Source organism: Histoplasma capsulatum, genomic scaffold, assembly GCF_000149585.1.
Source record: "Histoplasma capsulatum NAm1 scaffold_5 genomic scaffold, whole genome shotgun sequence".
Lineage (NCBI taxonomy): Eukaryota > Fungi > Ascomycota > Eurotiomycetes > Onygenales > Ajellomycetaceae > Histoplasma > Histoplasma mississippiense.
In genome coordinates this window covers 444,149-459,731 of record NW_001813978.1, presented here as the reverse complement: position 1 = coordinate 459,731, position 15,583 = coordinate 444,149, and the positions used below count along the sequence as shown (strand labels likewise).

Below are 15,583 nucleotides of genomic sequence, written 5' to 3'. Positions count from 1 at the left end.
CCAGGTTGGATTCTAAGCCTGAATGAACTGCAAGCCTGTTACAGTATGTTAAGAAGTAATCAGAAACTCTCTGCTAGTCCGCAACAGGTTGTCATATGGTTTGACAGGATGGAAGAGTGGAGGTCCCGGTGAGGCAACTGATGAGGTACGATTCCTTCTCAATGCCTGAATATTTGAAAGGAGTTGATTTGTTTGTTGGACTATTGAAAGTATCTCTCTTCTTCTCGAAAGATCCTGTCCATTTACAAATCATAACGGAGAATCATCCCACAAGAACAAGATCAAACCTTCCAGTAGGTAAGCCAGGATGGAAGACAGGCTAGCTGCGGTTGGGAATACCAGAGGTCATGTAACAAGTCAGATCCCAGCAAGTGGTGGTCGTGAGTTATCACAGGCCCAATCTCCAGCCTGCGAAGATGGCTCAACGATATGTGCTGATCACGGCGGTTCCGGAATTGCAACACTGGAAGTCAGAATTGCTTCTGATGTTGTGCTGAGCTTCAGTTGGTGTCATGATCTCCACCACTCCGTGAAGCGCAAGGGGCGGAGCTTGCGGGTTTAATTGAGATCCAAACGACTAGCCCAATTGATGTAAAAGGTATTTGCACCAGGAATTCATGATGTCTGCTTGAAAAAAGCCAGATTTAGAATCGAGCACTGAATGACCACTCAAAGAAAGTTGGCTTGGGCACTCGTATACTCAAGGAACACAGGATCAGATAACCTTGTCATATCTTCTTCTCCACTGCCTCGCCAAAGGTTGAAACATTTTTGGAAACTAAATTGGCCTCTTTGACAGCCAAACTGGGCTGCGGGAACATTTCAAATATTTGACAAGGCGCTAGAGTTGGGGCTTCAAAAACGAGGCTTTCTGACTCCCGAGCTTTGCTCAACATATTTCGAAGTTCGACGACGCGGGTATCGGCAAATACGAGAAGCGCATGGCATGGAAGCCAGATGTATCATGTGAACCTATTGGAAATCGAAGATCCCCGTTGAATCACGGGGCATCGAGACTCAAAAATGAATCAAATGCGCGTAAGAAAATAGTACGCCAAGTTGAGCAAAACGAGCTCACTCAGGTTTGTCCGCGAAGGAACAAGAACCCAGTGCAAGCTATCCACAGCTGTCGACCTCATTCTTGGAAACCATGAATCTTGGGTATCTCACATGGGCTCTATCAAGCAGCTAGGCAGAGCCAGTTTTGAATGGCTGATTGATTGTAATGAGCTAAAAGGGTTGGTTTGAAAATTGTTATCACAACTTCTGGGACATACCTGACATCCACAAATATTACTTGAAGCCAAGGAGATTGAGCACCACAAGATCAAATGGCTTCCATCGGGTTGCGAACTGAATTGTTGAAAACCGTACTGTTAAACATGCAAATGAGGTAAAGTGATAGATGAATGCAATCACTTCAACTAGAAGGGCAGAAGCAGGTCTGAAGCAGAAAATTGTTGTGATCTCTGATCACAGCCGCTCAATCAAGAGGAGATCATATTTTCCTTATAAGCTTGAGCCATGGAGCTCAGCGTTTGGGACAGATCTTCTCCCCTCAGCGGTGGATCTATGATCATGCACATTACTCCACCGAATTGACTCTTAGGGTGGAATTTGTCATTAACTAATAAGGTAATATGTTTTAAGAAATGGATGACAGAAAGCCTGGAAAGCTCGAGGGTGGGGGAGAAGAGGTTTGCATCAATGATGCGGAAGCTGGGGTCAATCACAAAAGGCTCCAGGGAATATTAACGCTGGAGAGGGTAATTGATTATTGAACAGGTGCCCGGATAGCCTCACAGGTGATTTATCATATCTTTCGTGTCCCTGTGAGTTTACTTTGTATTTGGCCGTGGGATAGGAAGAAATTCTTCGCACTTATCATGTGGATATGCAGTACGTAAACAATCGCAATTTTGTGTGCTTGGCACTCTCAGCAATCAAACGGCCAATATTTCAAAAATATCTCCTTGTCTTTATCATTCTTCACAAGTGCATCCATGAGCTCTGGTTTGAACTGCCGCAATTTTATCATTGCGAGTTCGTAATTATGGTACCCGATGAGGCCCATTTCAGGGCGCAAGTCCCTCAACTTCTCCTTGATTGAAACCATAATTTTAATATCGAGTCAGCAGCCTGTACATTTCTTTATCAATTTCGGTCATTTGGGAACTCAATAGAGAATTTTGGACCCGGGAAAATTTGCGACCATCCATCGCTCAAGTCGCAATGATTCTCAGGAATGTGCTTCACCACGCACGGCGATATTTTGGATAAGATATCCAAGATAGCCGCCATCTTTAGATCTCCGGAATCGATATGCGCTATATTTTGCAGAGTTCTAGGGTTTTTTTTTTTATATATATCGCCGTCTGGGATGCAACGATGAGACACATGGTGGAAAACCGCTTTGTAGCAAGGGCGCGAATGGCGCGAATGGCGCGAATGGCGGATCAAGGTTGTCAACTTTTTTGGGTATTAGAGGATCTACGCTTCTTTATTTTCCTTCTTTCTTCCATTCCAAACCTTATTTCCATTCCCAACCTTATTCTGAGAACATATGGAACTGATTGGTGGCAAACAAAATAAGGGAGGCTGCGGTGTAGTGGGGAGGTATATTAGGTCGGCAAAGGCTGGTCCCTCATAGCCAAGGAAGTCCCGGTTCCGGCAATGGTCAAAAAGAGTGATTATTTGCACGGATTTCCAGTCTATGATGCCAAGAAATTCTCTGAGGCTGGCGGGATTGACATATATATGATTTCCAAATGGATATCATTATGCCAGAGGTGGCCTGTCCTAGAGGCTGTTTCCTTGGGTAACAGAACACTCCAAATTTGAGAGTAAGACTCAAGTGCTGCAAGTTTCTTCGCGGCAGTGGGCTGATAGACATCACAAGTTGCTTAGGTATTTGCTGGGAGGTTCTAACAGCCGTAGCTTTTCGAAACACAATTGCTAAGCGAAGGCCAGCGTAAGATAATGAGCAGATGCGAAAGAAATGGGATAGGAAGACGTGGCTTAAAGAGCCATTATCATATCGCAGATTCCATCTGGTATCGTCAACCTATTCTCGGCTAACAGCAGGGCCTATAGCGAATCGGGAACTATCAACAAGCTGCTCTGCTTCGTCAACATGCAGTTGAGTCCTTGGCATTACTAACTCGATATCCTTGCAATAGTAGAGGTTTCGGAATAAAGAGAATTTGGCTCAAGTCGCCCTTGTTTTCGGAATTTGAAAAATTGCAAACATAGTTTGATCCAATCTTGCAGCTGAAACGCTCCTGGATTTGGGCGCGGGGTATACCTTGCATTTTATCATCACAATAGACTCTGCGCTGACCGGATTGTTTCTATGGAATTCCAAGCATACACCTGCGGTGGCGAAGTCTGTAGAACATTTCTCACCTAGTATCAGTACACCAACTGATGATGCTGGATGCCAGTGTTTGGGTTCGGGACCTTTCCAATAATGACTTCTCTACCTATATTCATAGTTAGAGTGTCAGCCTTGTTATATAGGCTGTCCAGGCATTTCTTGATCTTTGATGCATCGTGCAGCACCGACGGTGTTTGCAGCAAACATCTCGATCCGCTTAAGATCGAACCGAATAGACCGCCGTCTGAAATGACTGCTCTCGTCGTATACAAAACGGCCTCAAGTGAACTGGAATAGATCCTTTTCTGCATTGAAATTCCGTTAACTCTTGAACTTAGCAGAATCCTGCTGTAAATAGCCCCCCTGGAGGTGCCAGACGATCTGTTTACCTTTCAACCCAACGCTCTTTTGGTTGGAGAAAACCTGGCGATCGTCGAAGACGATATTTGAGTTATGTTCATACCTAGCATAATGTTAGCTTGCACGAATTAAGATTCCCTTTGAAACTGATCCTCTGACTTCTGTATCAGGATATATATGTTGTCACACCAGGGATGCAGGATTTTTCGCTACCAACAAATTGGATGAGACAGTCTAAAGATTTTGCGAGAAACATAAACAGTTAAGTTACATTCCAGCGATATTTAGTTGACTATCTCACGCACCTCTCAATCTCCAGATGATGTAACTATCGTATTTCCCAGGCGTTAATCCTTAGTTAACTAAACTAGTTAACTATTTAACCCTAACCTCAAATGAATAATAGAACTACTCACACTACGGAGTAGTTAAGTCAGTTAACATACTTTGAAGTAAATGTAAGGCCTTGTCAAGTTATGGTATGCTTACGCACCGTAATCAATTTTAGAACGAGTGTAAATTAGCCAAATTACGGTATAAGTATAAATCCTCCGAGCGAAGATACAGTGATATTCAAACTGGTAAATTCAGGCCAGATGGTTTTCGGAAGTTTGTCCCACAAGGGGTGGAAGTGAAATCAGCGAAGTATTTGTATGGTGAAGGAAGATCGTTAACTCTTGCTGTGAGTCAAGAGAAATCGAAACACACAAAGTCATGACCCTCGATTCAAACAGATTTTCGCTAAACGTACCTATCAAATTTCCGTTACCATGATAATAATGGGTCCAGTAAATTTGTTCATGGAAGCTCAACAATGACGATCAATGGGATGGGATCCCAACGCGGCATTCATCCATGTAGAGGTAACCCGAAGCGTTGGTTTGCAGAGCTGCTAATCTGTTCCAAACGAGTGGCAGCTGCAGACGCGAGAGCTAACAAAAGTGTGGTTTTTTTTTCCCTTTGACGAGACATCTGAATCTAATTAGGCTCCACCATACTTTACCTTATCATCACGATTATATGTCCGTTCCATAATTTGCTATATACCCCCGGTTAGGATTTGGTGAACGGGTTCGACGCCCGGCTAATCGTCTTGCTTCTAGCCGTGCTTTGCTTGAAACCTGAAGGAGAGCACGTAGCTTTACTTCAAATCAAAAAGGAAGACGAGCAAGGAAGTTGGGCTAATTCGGGCCCATGAGCGCTTCTGAGACAATCACAGCACCAGTCGCTAGCAGTCAGGCATTCATTCCTACATGGTTGGCCAAATTATATCATATTTTGTTGCTGGTTGCTTTCGCGCCACGACCTTGAAATCAGGGCGCCGGAAGTCCATGAGCTGATGACTGCTGAGAAGCCACACAAGACACAAGAACGTGAATGGATGAGCCCTATCCCCGTTTTTCCAAGCGCATGGCCACTAGTTACAGGCAGGTAACCTGAGAATCGAAGTGAAAATGTCAAACAGAAATGTGACCAATCTTTTCTGTTTCCTGAGAGCGCTCCGGAAGGGGTAGGGCGCCAGTCCTCACTATACTTCTTTAGGGGAGGCTCCAAGTATCGGCTATCTTGGCTGTCTTGGTCATGAGTACTATGCAAGGTCACCGGCGGCTCTACTGGCTCGCGGAACATGGAAGAAATGTCAAGCTGTTTTCTTGAAACGCTGAATCCGTTTAAAGCAGCCAAAAAAGCCATCTCCTGAAAATCGGCAGTTCCATTGTGGAGGCGTGGGATTCGACTCGGATCGGCTTACGCAGGAAGGCGTCAATTCGTTGACAATCATTTTCAGCCATTTCATTGCTTCGCCATATCAATTTTGCGTGTTCCTCACTTGTCACATGTCACTGTTGTCAGATTGCCCAAATTTTTTCAGATTGTCTTTTTGCCCTTCCCTCTTCTTCTTCTATGCGGGTCGCTTCAGGAAATATGACAGTCATGGGGTTCAACCAAGTATGCTAATAAAAATACCAGTAGAAAGGTAAACGGCGCCACCATTTCATTGGCTTGGCGATCATGATCGCATGAAAGCCATTGTCTGGCGGAGAGTTTGGAGGAGAGTTTGGAGGAAATGCTTGCCAAAAACTCAACAGGCGGGGCTTGACTACACCATGCGAGTAAGCGGAAGGCGTAGAGAAACTCGACAATTGGCTAACGATTGTTGTGGACGGATGATAGTTGATATGCACGCAAGAGTCTTTCTTCTTCCACAAGCAATAAATAACGAAGACAATGTGCTCGACACTCGGAGGGATGGTGAATGAAATGCGCTTGATGAATCTTGACGACTTACAAAGACGATGTGGAGACTCACCAGCATGTAGCCGTCATTTACTCGCACAAAATACTCTCAGCGGCCATATGATTGGACAAGGTTGCTCGTTTCGTTCGAGCTGCCGGTCGTTGCTGTTTTGATACGGACAGTATGGATTTTACATGCCCTTGCAAGTTGCAAATGTTCTCGGATGCTTCCAGGGCTGGATTAGCGGGCCGGACGACTAATGCAACTAAGATCATAGTATCCTGCCGAGCCAATTGCTGGCCGTTCTCCCAGGCAATGGTGCCATGAGAATTAATGGGCCGTGGCTTGACGGGGAATCTTAAATTCTTTAAGCGCTCAGCAGCCATTCCCACCCAAAAACCACGGCTCCAGAAGCAACGTGCCACGGTTTCTTCCCGTCCACGCCACCAGGGAGGGTGTCAAGGCCTGGTCCAGACAACAGATAAACGCGCTGCAAGCTCATATGTCAACGTTGGAAACGTAGGACAGCAGGTTTCAAAGGAGGGATGGGACATCTCTAGACACAGACCGGTCTTGAACACATAAAAATAATAGCTCGCAGCTGTGACGATGATCCGGCCCTGGCCCCGGCTCCAGCTCCAGCTCCAGCTCCAGCTCCAGCTCCAGCCCGCTGACCCGCTGACCTTCGCGGATGGGAGATTTCGCATGGCTGGGATGGACTCTGGCGGGGAGCCAAGGCAGGCCAGAGCCCACTTCGGCCTGATGCTTCCCCCATGCGCGGCTGACACTAACACCAAACCCGCCGGGACACAATGGCAAGCCGGTGCAATTGGCATTTCTTCGCTATCATCGCACAGGCTTCCTCCCAGTGACAACTCTCCTCCTGTCTCTCGCTCCAATTCACTGTGTCGTGGTTGAGACCCCGTGCTGCGTGAATGCTCTTGTGTTGCGCAATTCGCATTCTTCCGGCAAAACAGCCAGACGTTGTTCGCCTTTCTCTTGCCCATCTCCGCCGTAAATCTCCGTTGCGATCCAATCCAATACCAAACCCCCCGTGAGTTGGCTTTCTCTCCAGCAACAGTTCCTAACACAGCGTCCAGCCGGTTCCAATCAGCAATATAACGGCCATAGTCCATCACACATTTCGTCCGACGTTAAACGTTACTTGAACCCCGCAAAGAAAAAAAATTTTTTTAAAAAAAAAAAAAATCCTTGTTCTCAAACAAGTCCCTATCTCCCGTCGTTCTGGGTTCCCCTCTTGCGCTATTCAATTACCTGTGTAGAACGGACACATCATAACACTGAGCACAGGCATATGCTAGGCTCGGCCCAAGGCTGTCAACTACATAGTATTGTTTTCGGGTTCCCAAAGCCCGCTTGCTCTGCACAAGCCGTTTCCACCGGGGTATCGGAGGCGTGGGCGGAAGCCCATTGTCGTACCAAAGGCACTTGGTTACCCCACGAATAGATACACGCCATAGCTCTTGTGCCACTTGGATTCTGCCCTATTATCGTTTCCGATTTCTTCGGGAATTCTGTATCTGCTATCTTATTTCCAGTATGTGCTTCCTCCCTACTGTTCTCCCCTTAGCTACGGGCCCAAAATGGGACAGTATTTCGGTTCCCCATGCTCACGCGTGCGCTTAGGGTTTTTTACCTTATACCTGGCATACTTTGCATTCTAACTGAGCAGGGTCTGGATAGACTGTGCATCATAAGAGATCCAATCACTTGGTCGTAAGTATGAGCCATGTACAACTCTACCGGTGATGTCTTAGTCCTTTAGCTCCTTCTTTTCGTCACCCATTCCGCATCACCTATAGTGTTCATTCTAAGGGGATCTATGACTCCATAAAATCCGGAAACCGGCGATTCAGACTCTACACAGACTGCCTTCTCTACCGCCCATCTATTTGGGAGCGAGACGAGGTCGTGATTTCATTTCATTGTTTTACCGGCTAATCACTTTTTTCATAGGTAAGATTCGCGCTTTTCGCAACCAAATCATGGGTTGCGGAAGCTCCACCCCTGTCGACCCAGATGAGAGGGTAGCAGTGAGGCCAAACCGCTGCAATCGATAAGATGATCCGGATGGACAAAAAGGTTCAAGATCGGACAGTGAAGATTCTCCTTCTTGGTTCGTCAGACAAATCCGCTTTGCCACCCCGGTGATAGGTCTATTTATCTATACATCTATGCAATTTGTCGACAGAGTTGACATGTTTTGATATTTCTAACTTTAGGCGCTGGTGAATCCGGCAAGTCCACCATTATTAAGCAAATGCGAATTATCCACTCAGGCGGCTTCCCAGAAGACGAACGACGACAAAATCGGGCTGTCATTTACTCTAACATGGTGGTTGCGTTCAAAGTCCTGTTGGATATTATGAAAACGGAACAAATTGACTTCGAGAACGAAGAGACAAAGGCATGTGCTTCACCTTGAATTCAGCTGTTCGGATATCACAACTGTGGATGCTTGCTTACATAAAATGTCTTGTAGCCTCTCGCCGAGCTATTGAGTACTACAGATCCGGATGTAGATTCGGACGAGGCTTTCAGTGACCTCAGCATCAAGGGTGCTATGCAAAAATTGTGGCTAGATAAAGGTGTACAAAAAGCCGTTTCCCGAGGACACGAATTTGCACTCCATGATAATCTTCAATAGTAAGCACATTCGAGAACTTGGTCTTGGCAGATATCAAGAAAATGTATAAACCTAATGTTGCGATTTATTTCACAGCTATTTCAAATCTCTCGAGCGCGTGTTTGCCCCTGGGTGGCTACCCAACAACCAAGACATGCTCCATTCCCGACTCCGAACTACCGGTATCACAGAAACTTTATTTGAATTGGGCCAAATAAATTTCCGAATGATGGACGTTGGAGGTCAACGATCAGAACGGAAAAAGTGGATTCATTGCTTTGAAGGAGTGCAATGTCTTTTATTCATGGTTGCTATGTCAGGTTATGACCAATGCCTTGTTGAAGATCAGAATGCGGTACGCTCGAAAACCTCAGTGATCGTCTTAAACATCTTCGATGCGTGCATGAACTGACAGATTATATGTGTTGTGCGTGCAGAATCAAATGCACGAGGCGATGATGCTTTTCGAATCCTTGGTAAACGGCGAGTGGTTCAAACGGAAGCCGGTGATCCTGTTTCTCAACAAAATAGATCTCTTCAAGGAAAAGATCGCTATATCTCCAGTATCCAAACACTTCCCAGATTACCAAGGCCCGGAAGGCAGTTTTGAACCGGCCGTCAAATTCTTTGCACAACGCTTCCGCGGTATCACTCGAGTCCCCGAACGGGAAATCTACATCCACCAGACGAACGCAACGGACACCAACCTCCTAAAAGCCACAATGGACTCAGTGCAAGACATGATTATCCAGAAGAACCTTAACAACTTGATTCTGTAGGTGCAACACCAAATAAAAATAATCTGCGGCAGGCGTTTTCTACAGAGATACATCCTGTTTCGTTCCCCCACCGAAAATGAAATCTTACAAAATTACCCTTAAGTCCGATAAAACCCCCCTTTCTCATCCCTTCGATTTTCTCCCTTCAAGTCTGCTTTCTATTTGATTCTGCTTCGTGGCCAACGAAATGGATTCTGACTTTTTTTTTTCGGTTGGCTGTAGTCTTGGCAAAGGAGCCACTATCTAATGCCACATATTCATGTGTAAGCTCTAACAAATGTTTTTCTATTTTTCTTGTTTCCATCTCAACGGTTCATTTTTAGTTTGTATTTTCTACGACCAGCAGGGCCAGAAGCTTGTAGCTATATCCTTCGCACGCATGTACATCTTCTTTCCCCATTTTCGCTATGTTTTCGTTTTGCCCTTGCTTTTGTGTACTTTTTTTCTATTTTCGCTTCTTCTTCATACCCTTCTCTTCTCTTCTCTTCCTCCCGGTTTACTTGTCTGCCCTTGACCTTGCCCACTACACGCCTGTTACGCTTCAAGTTTGATCACCCAATATCCTTGATGAATAGGTTTTTGAGCGGATAACCTTTTCTTCTGCTTCATGCGTTCTTACGAACTTTTTTTCCCCTTCGTTCGCGGACCCTTAATGAGCATGAGATACCTGGGAAATGACCTGGCTATGGCCTTGAATTTCAGTCTTATATTAGGTTTCCCCTTTATTATTTTCCTTCTGCCTTAGAAAGATTTCTTCATGCTTTCCTGGTTTCCTTTTTTTTTCTTTTTTCTTTTTTTTTTTTTATGTTATGTTTTTTCCATTCCGTACTGTTCATATATAAGTATTCTTTCCGTTTACCCGTTGCTCCCTCTTTTTCACTTCTCTGCTCTATGCACAAATATTGTCCCTTCTCCTTCATTTGATTCACAGATAACCCCTGTCGACCATCCTGCATCAACAAGGATAGAAATTCGGATATGTTGATGATCATGCGGGTCTTTAAATCAAACAGCAAACCACACCAAACACGTGCCGGATACAGTTCTCAGATTTGAGATTCAGTCCTCGAGAGCAAGAAGCATGGCATGTTGGTTTTTCACATTTTCGGAGCAAAGGGATTACTGGAGGGCGATTCCCATTGCGCGCGAGCCGGGCAACCCATGCTAAACGAAGGGAAAACACTACGTTAGGATTTTGTCTTTCAGCATTGAAGCGTTCGCTCACCCCACCTTGCATCTCCTGGTTATATTCTCAAATTACTTCTATACTGTGTATGTATATAGATAGCCAAGGGCCTTAAAGAGAATGAGACTCCGAAATGGCTCCGAATGATTGCGAATTCAAATAAGAGCAAGAACCTCAATGAAATGGCTGGACGATGTGACAAAAATGTTCTCATTTTCACTGTTGAATGGGGGAGAGTAGCCGGATCCCCCCTCAGTACGGGCTGTAGATATGGGGGATTCCCGCTTCAGTATGTATATCCACTACTTGTTCTCGTTGTCCCCTCCCAATTCTATTCGTACATGGACAATACCAGTACCTCTCTATATGCACCCAAGTTTGGCAGCGGATATAATCACGTGGGGTTTGATGATGTTAGTGGTACTACGGCTACCCTATCACGTGCCCCCCAACATATTGTGTTGCTCTCGCGTAGTTAGTTTTAGTAATGACAACAACGTTAACGTAATCAATAACCTTCCCGATCAAATACCCTTCCCGATCACTTCTTCACTCTTTTTCATTGTTTATAACTAAATAGAACAACAATCACATAAGAAAAATAGATTAATCATATTAAGAATCATTTACAAATCAGCTTTCACACGTACGAGCAGTATGTCCAATAGTACCACATGTACTGCACCGTGGTGCTGCTCGTTTTCGTGGTTGAGAGTCAGAAACCTCAACCTTCTCATTTTCCTGTTCATTGACACTTCGTACGCGATCTATTCCTTCTTCAACTCTTAAAACCCCTTCCTGAGCTATATATGTACGACCTTTCCCTCGTTTTCTCTTTTGCTTCTCATTTGCAGCTCTTAGTTCCTTGTTTTCCTTTGCTAAAATAGCAGCACTACACATAGCCATTTGACACCCCTTGATCAGCTGATTCATAGCTCGATTGGTTGGACTGGATGAACCCTGTGTACGATGTTGCATGTATCCTTTAATCTTCTTGGCCTGGAGATCCACTTGTCGTACATTGTGTGGTGTGGCTGTGGCCCAGGAGGCTTGAGAACTATGAGAAGTTCCTGGGGGGGTGGGTGTATGCATCTGGGTATTAAGGCGTGAGAGAACCTGCTCTGGATCGTACGGAACTAACCCTGTAGCTTTAAAACCACTTTTGATGTTGTTCTCATTCAGGGCTTCCATATGAGCTGCTGGATAGAGAGTCAAAAACTCTTCCTTATCAATGTGATTGATGCCAAGCTGCATTTGCTTCTCCACCTGTCGTCTGTATGCCTTCTTTAGAGGAGAGAAACAGCTAACATCCAAGGGCTGAAGAAGATGAGATGAATGAGATGGCATGTAGAGAGCAATGATGTCATTCTCAGAGCAGAATTGATCAAACTCTGCTGAAGCATGACTTCCATGTCCATCAAGGATCAAGAGTCGATATTTGCCCTTCGTACGAGATCGAGTGTCCTTGTCAAATATCTCCTTAAGCCAGATCAACCCCAGCTTATCATTTGTCCATCCATTCTCACTGACTCCAATCACCCAGTCATGTGGCAGCTTCTCAGTCTCATACCAATGGGATTGGTGCATCTTTCCCTTTAGAATAATCATCGTACGTAAAGCCCAACCAGTTGCATTAACTCCTGCAATAACAGTGGCCCATTCCCGATCTCCAGGCTGTATAAGATTCGGACGATCAACTCTCTCAGATCCAGTAATTACTCTGGCTGTCCCAATAACTCCCATCTGAAATCCAGTCTCATCAAAGTTGTATGTATCTTCCTGTGCAATCCCATACTTTGCAATGGTGTTTCGTACGAGATTAAACCATCCACGAATAATCTCAGGATTCTCACATAGAGCTCGCTGGTGATCATACTTTCGAGAGAATGTTGATTTTAACTCCTCATGACGATTAACAAAGTTTCGTACCCAGCATTCACCCACTGTTGGAGGGGGTTTGGATTCAGACTTGATTTCTCGTTCAGAAAGAAGCAAATTGGCCATATTTCGTACGGTTGTGATGCGGGGTGACTGGCCTCGCTCAGTCATGGATAGAATCCACTGAATAAGAGATGCTTCCTCTGTAAGACTGAGTTTTCGGTTTTTTAACTGAGAATCTTTTCGTGTTGTGCGGCCGTGTAATCGATCATATAAACTTGAATAAGGAACTTCGTACGCGCGTGCAGCAGCTCGAATACCTGAGATTTGACCTTTATCTAGAGCCTTAATAGCTAATAGAATCCTGCCTTCTTGATAGAAGTTTCTTCTGTCACTTGTTGTTGACATTTTGATGAATAAATTGTATGATGTGTCTTAAAGTGAAGAAGTGATCGGGAAGGGTATTTGATCGGGAAGGTTATTGATTACGTTATCCTCCCACAGATGATATAATCACTGGTGATTGCGCTTGTCCGAATTAGGAATAAAACTCTAAACGGGGTTTGGACTGAAATGTTGAAGACACAACAATGCTGCAATTCTCTGATGTTCCTCCCCTTCCTCCCCCTTCCCACCGACTGTGCACTCGCACAAGAGTTCTCCGTTGCTGAATTCGTGCGGCTGCATTCCGCATTCCACGGTACCAACCATGTTCCCCTCCTCAGCTCGTTTCCTTGCTCGCTCGAGCCCAGTCGTCACGCTCCCACCTCCCGCTCGTCCCTCAGCCGCCGTAGGTCGCCTGTCAAGATCCAGTAGCCACCAACGTCGATACTCATCTTCTAAACCTCCCGTTCCCCCAAGTGACGGCTCCCGGGGCATTGATACCTCGTCGCAGTCTCCCACTAAGAGCGTGAGCCCGTCGAACAAAGAAGGTGCCGAGAAGCGGGAGGGGAAACCGGCGAAACGACGAGGTGGCAAAGATAGCAGCAATGTCTCTACTAAATCAAAAAACAATGAGCCCTTTCTAAACCTTCCCAGTGTTCCTTCTACACAGCATCTTCACCCTCATGGTAAGTTTTGACTCATTTCCGCGAGCAACATCTTTTTACCGCCCTCCAAAGTCGTGTCACGTGGTTTGGCTTTTTGGAGCGCATGACATGACTCTTTTTCTAATAATAATACCTTGCTGTAGATATCCATGTAGCATCCTTCTTCTCGACGCATCGACCGATATCCGTCACAACGTCTGTGCCATCAAATTCTAACCCAGATGCTTTTGATGCCATTTTTTCTTCGAAGAAATCATCCAAACCCCGGCCAAACGACGTCATATATACCCTCTCCTCAGTAGTCAACTCTATCGAGGGGGTATTACCCAACACCCAATCTAATCACCCTGTAGGGAACAACAATTTAGGAAATGCTATCTCTCAGGGATCTGCCAAAACTGTGGACTCTGATCACTTCAGCAGCCCCGATGACCTCCCAATGGACGACCTCCGCATTTCCATCCAGGATTTCGCAAAGAAGCTCCGACCATTCAACCCCCCGCCACCGCCAGTCCCTATGGAAAGTTTCGGAGAACAAGATGCCACCCTAGAAGCTGAAACCACCGAAGCCGCTGAATCTGAACTTCAAGAAGATGTGAAGGAACAAAGCTACTCCACCCTCCTTACCATCACCGAATCCACTCACGGCGACGGCCGCAAGACCTACGAAGCTCACAGCTCACCGCTCGTCCGCATTGATAACAAAGACGCCCCTTCATCCTCTGTTTTCGAAGGTGAAAAAGTGATACAAGACCAGGGAGGCTTATTTTCAATATCAGAGCCGGAGATGAGCCGCCATCGACAGCAGCATCGCGTGCCGCATTCAATGGGCCGGAAAGTCTACTCCGCCATCAGCGTCAAGAGACAGCGTAAATTGAAAATGAAGAAGCATAAACATAAAAAACTGATGCGGAGAACGAGGACGCTGAGACGGAAATTAGATAAAGCATAATAGCATGTTTGTGTTGCTGTTGTTATTATTATTGTTCTGACAATAATCCATTTTCTTTTGCCCCGGTCTTGTTTTTCCTTAACAGAGATGTTCCAGTTTGAACTTTGGCCTGTTTTATCTGGGCTTCTCTTTGTTTTTTTCTCCTCAATTTTCGCCGCCAAACTCATCTCCCACTTCCCTTTATCACCTGCATCATGTTGCTTCTCCTTTTCCGTCGTCCGTGGTTGTGGCGTAGCATATAATTATGTTTTCAATATTGTTTTTCCGGCAACTGTGCGCACTTGGCTGTGATATATGTATACATATACAATCTGTTGTTCCAGTTTAAAGCATAACTCTGGTTGAATTAAATACAAATCAATCTGTTGGTGTTCTCCAGCCCCTTCTCTGGCGTGTTCCAGTTTGATCCAGCCCGTGATGCTAATGGTCACATGCAATGACTCGAGCTACGCCCAACATATGATCTACCAGTATATGACTAGCATCTACTCTAGCCTATATAGATCGCCATGCAGCGGCGAGGATCCTCGCTGCTTTTTTGGGAGGAGGTCCTTACGACTCTACGACGATAGAGCTATATCAAGATATACGAGGTTATATATCGGAAGGAATTCGAATAGGAAAATAAGATATTAAATTTAAGGCAGTAGAACGTATGGGTAGAAGCTTGAAGCCGTCCATAAGATGGCTGGTTTTCTGTTAGCCGTGCTCAACATCTATGCTTAGAAGTGAGAATCTATCACTATATGTGAAATCAAAATAATTCTCTGGTGATTTCTTTTTAAACAATCAATGACATCTAATAAAGTCAGTTAAAAAGACTAGATATAAAAGGATAACAGTATGGTATACACAATAATGGCTGTCTCTTTTGTAAAGAAGTAGATTATATTTTTTAAGAATTATTCTAGGATAAAGAAATGAAATAAGATCACTGAATCTCCGAGTTTGTTGTAGTGCTTCTGCAGATGCACTGGGTTACAATCTCCCTGGCTATTATTGACATTTAAAAGAGTGGGTAAATTGAACATTCTTTCTTCATTGGTTTCTATATCAGCTTATCTTGACATATTGATTTTTTGCACACAGCTGTATAAGCAGCTTCTCTCATTTGCTATTC

The 15,583-nt window shown here is 44.9% G+C and overlaps 3 protein-coding genes across 3 annotated transcripts; 2 read left to right on the top strand and 1 right to left on the bottom strand.

The window, feature by feature from the left end:
- Positions 1–8,054: 8,054 nt before the first annotated feature.
- Positions 8,055–9,398, top strand: HCAG_04995 (guanine nucleotide-binding protein alpha-2 subunit; the record flags this gene model as incomplete). Its single annotated transcript, XM_001539478.1, has 6 exons — positions 8,055–8,109; positions 8,216–8,404; positions 8,476–8,511; positions 8,576–8,639; positions 8,716–8,974; positions 9,057–9,398. The coding sequence occupies 6 exons, from the start codon at positions 8,055–8,057 to the stop codon at positions 9,396–9,398; spliced, it is 945 nt and encodes a 314-aa protein (XP_001539528.1).
- A 1,735-nt stretch (positions 9,399–11,133) lies between these two features.
- HCAG_04994 (conserved hypothetical protein) lies at positions 11,134–12,588 on the bottom strand (the record flags this gene model as incomplete). Its single annotated transcript, XM_001539477.1, has 2 exons — positions 11,134–11,156; positions 11,235–12,588. The coding sequence occupies 2 exons, from the start codon at positions 12,586–12,588 to the stop codon at positions 11,134–11,136; spliced, it is 1,377 nt and encodes a 458-aa protein (XP_001539527.1).
- A 583-nt stretch (positions 12,589–13,171) lies between these two features.
- On the top strand, positions 13,172–14,463 carry HCAG_04993 (predicted protein; the record flags this gene model as incomplete). The annotated part of the gene is made up of 3 exons (XM_001539476.1): positions 13,172–13,532; positions 13,880–14,380; positions 14,453–14,463. The coding sequence occupies 3 exons, from the start codon at positions 13,172–13,174 to the stop codon at positions 14,461–14,463; spliced, it is 873 nt and encodes a 290-aa protein (XP_001539526.1).
- Positions 14,464–15,583: the final 1,120 nt, after the last annotated feature.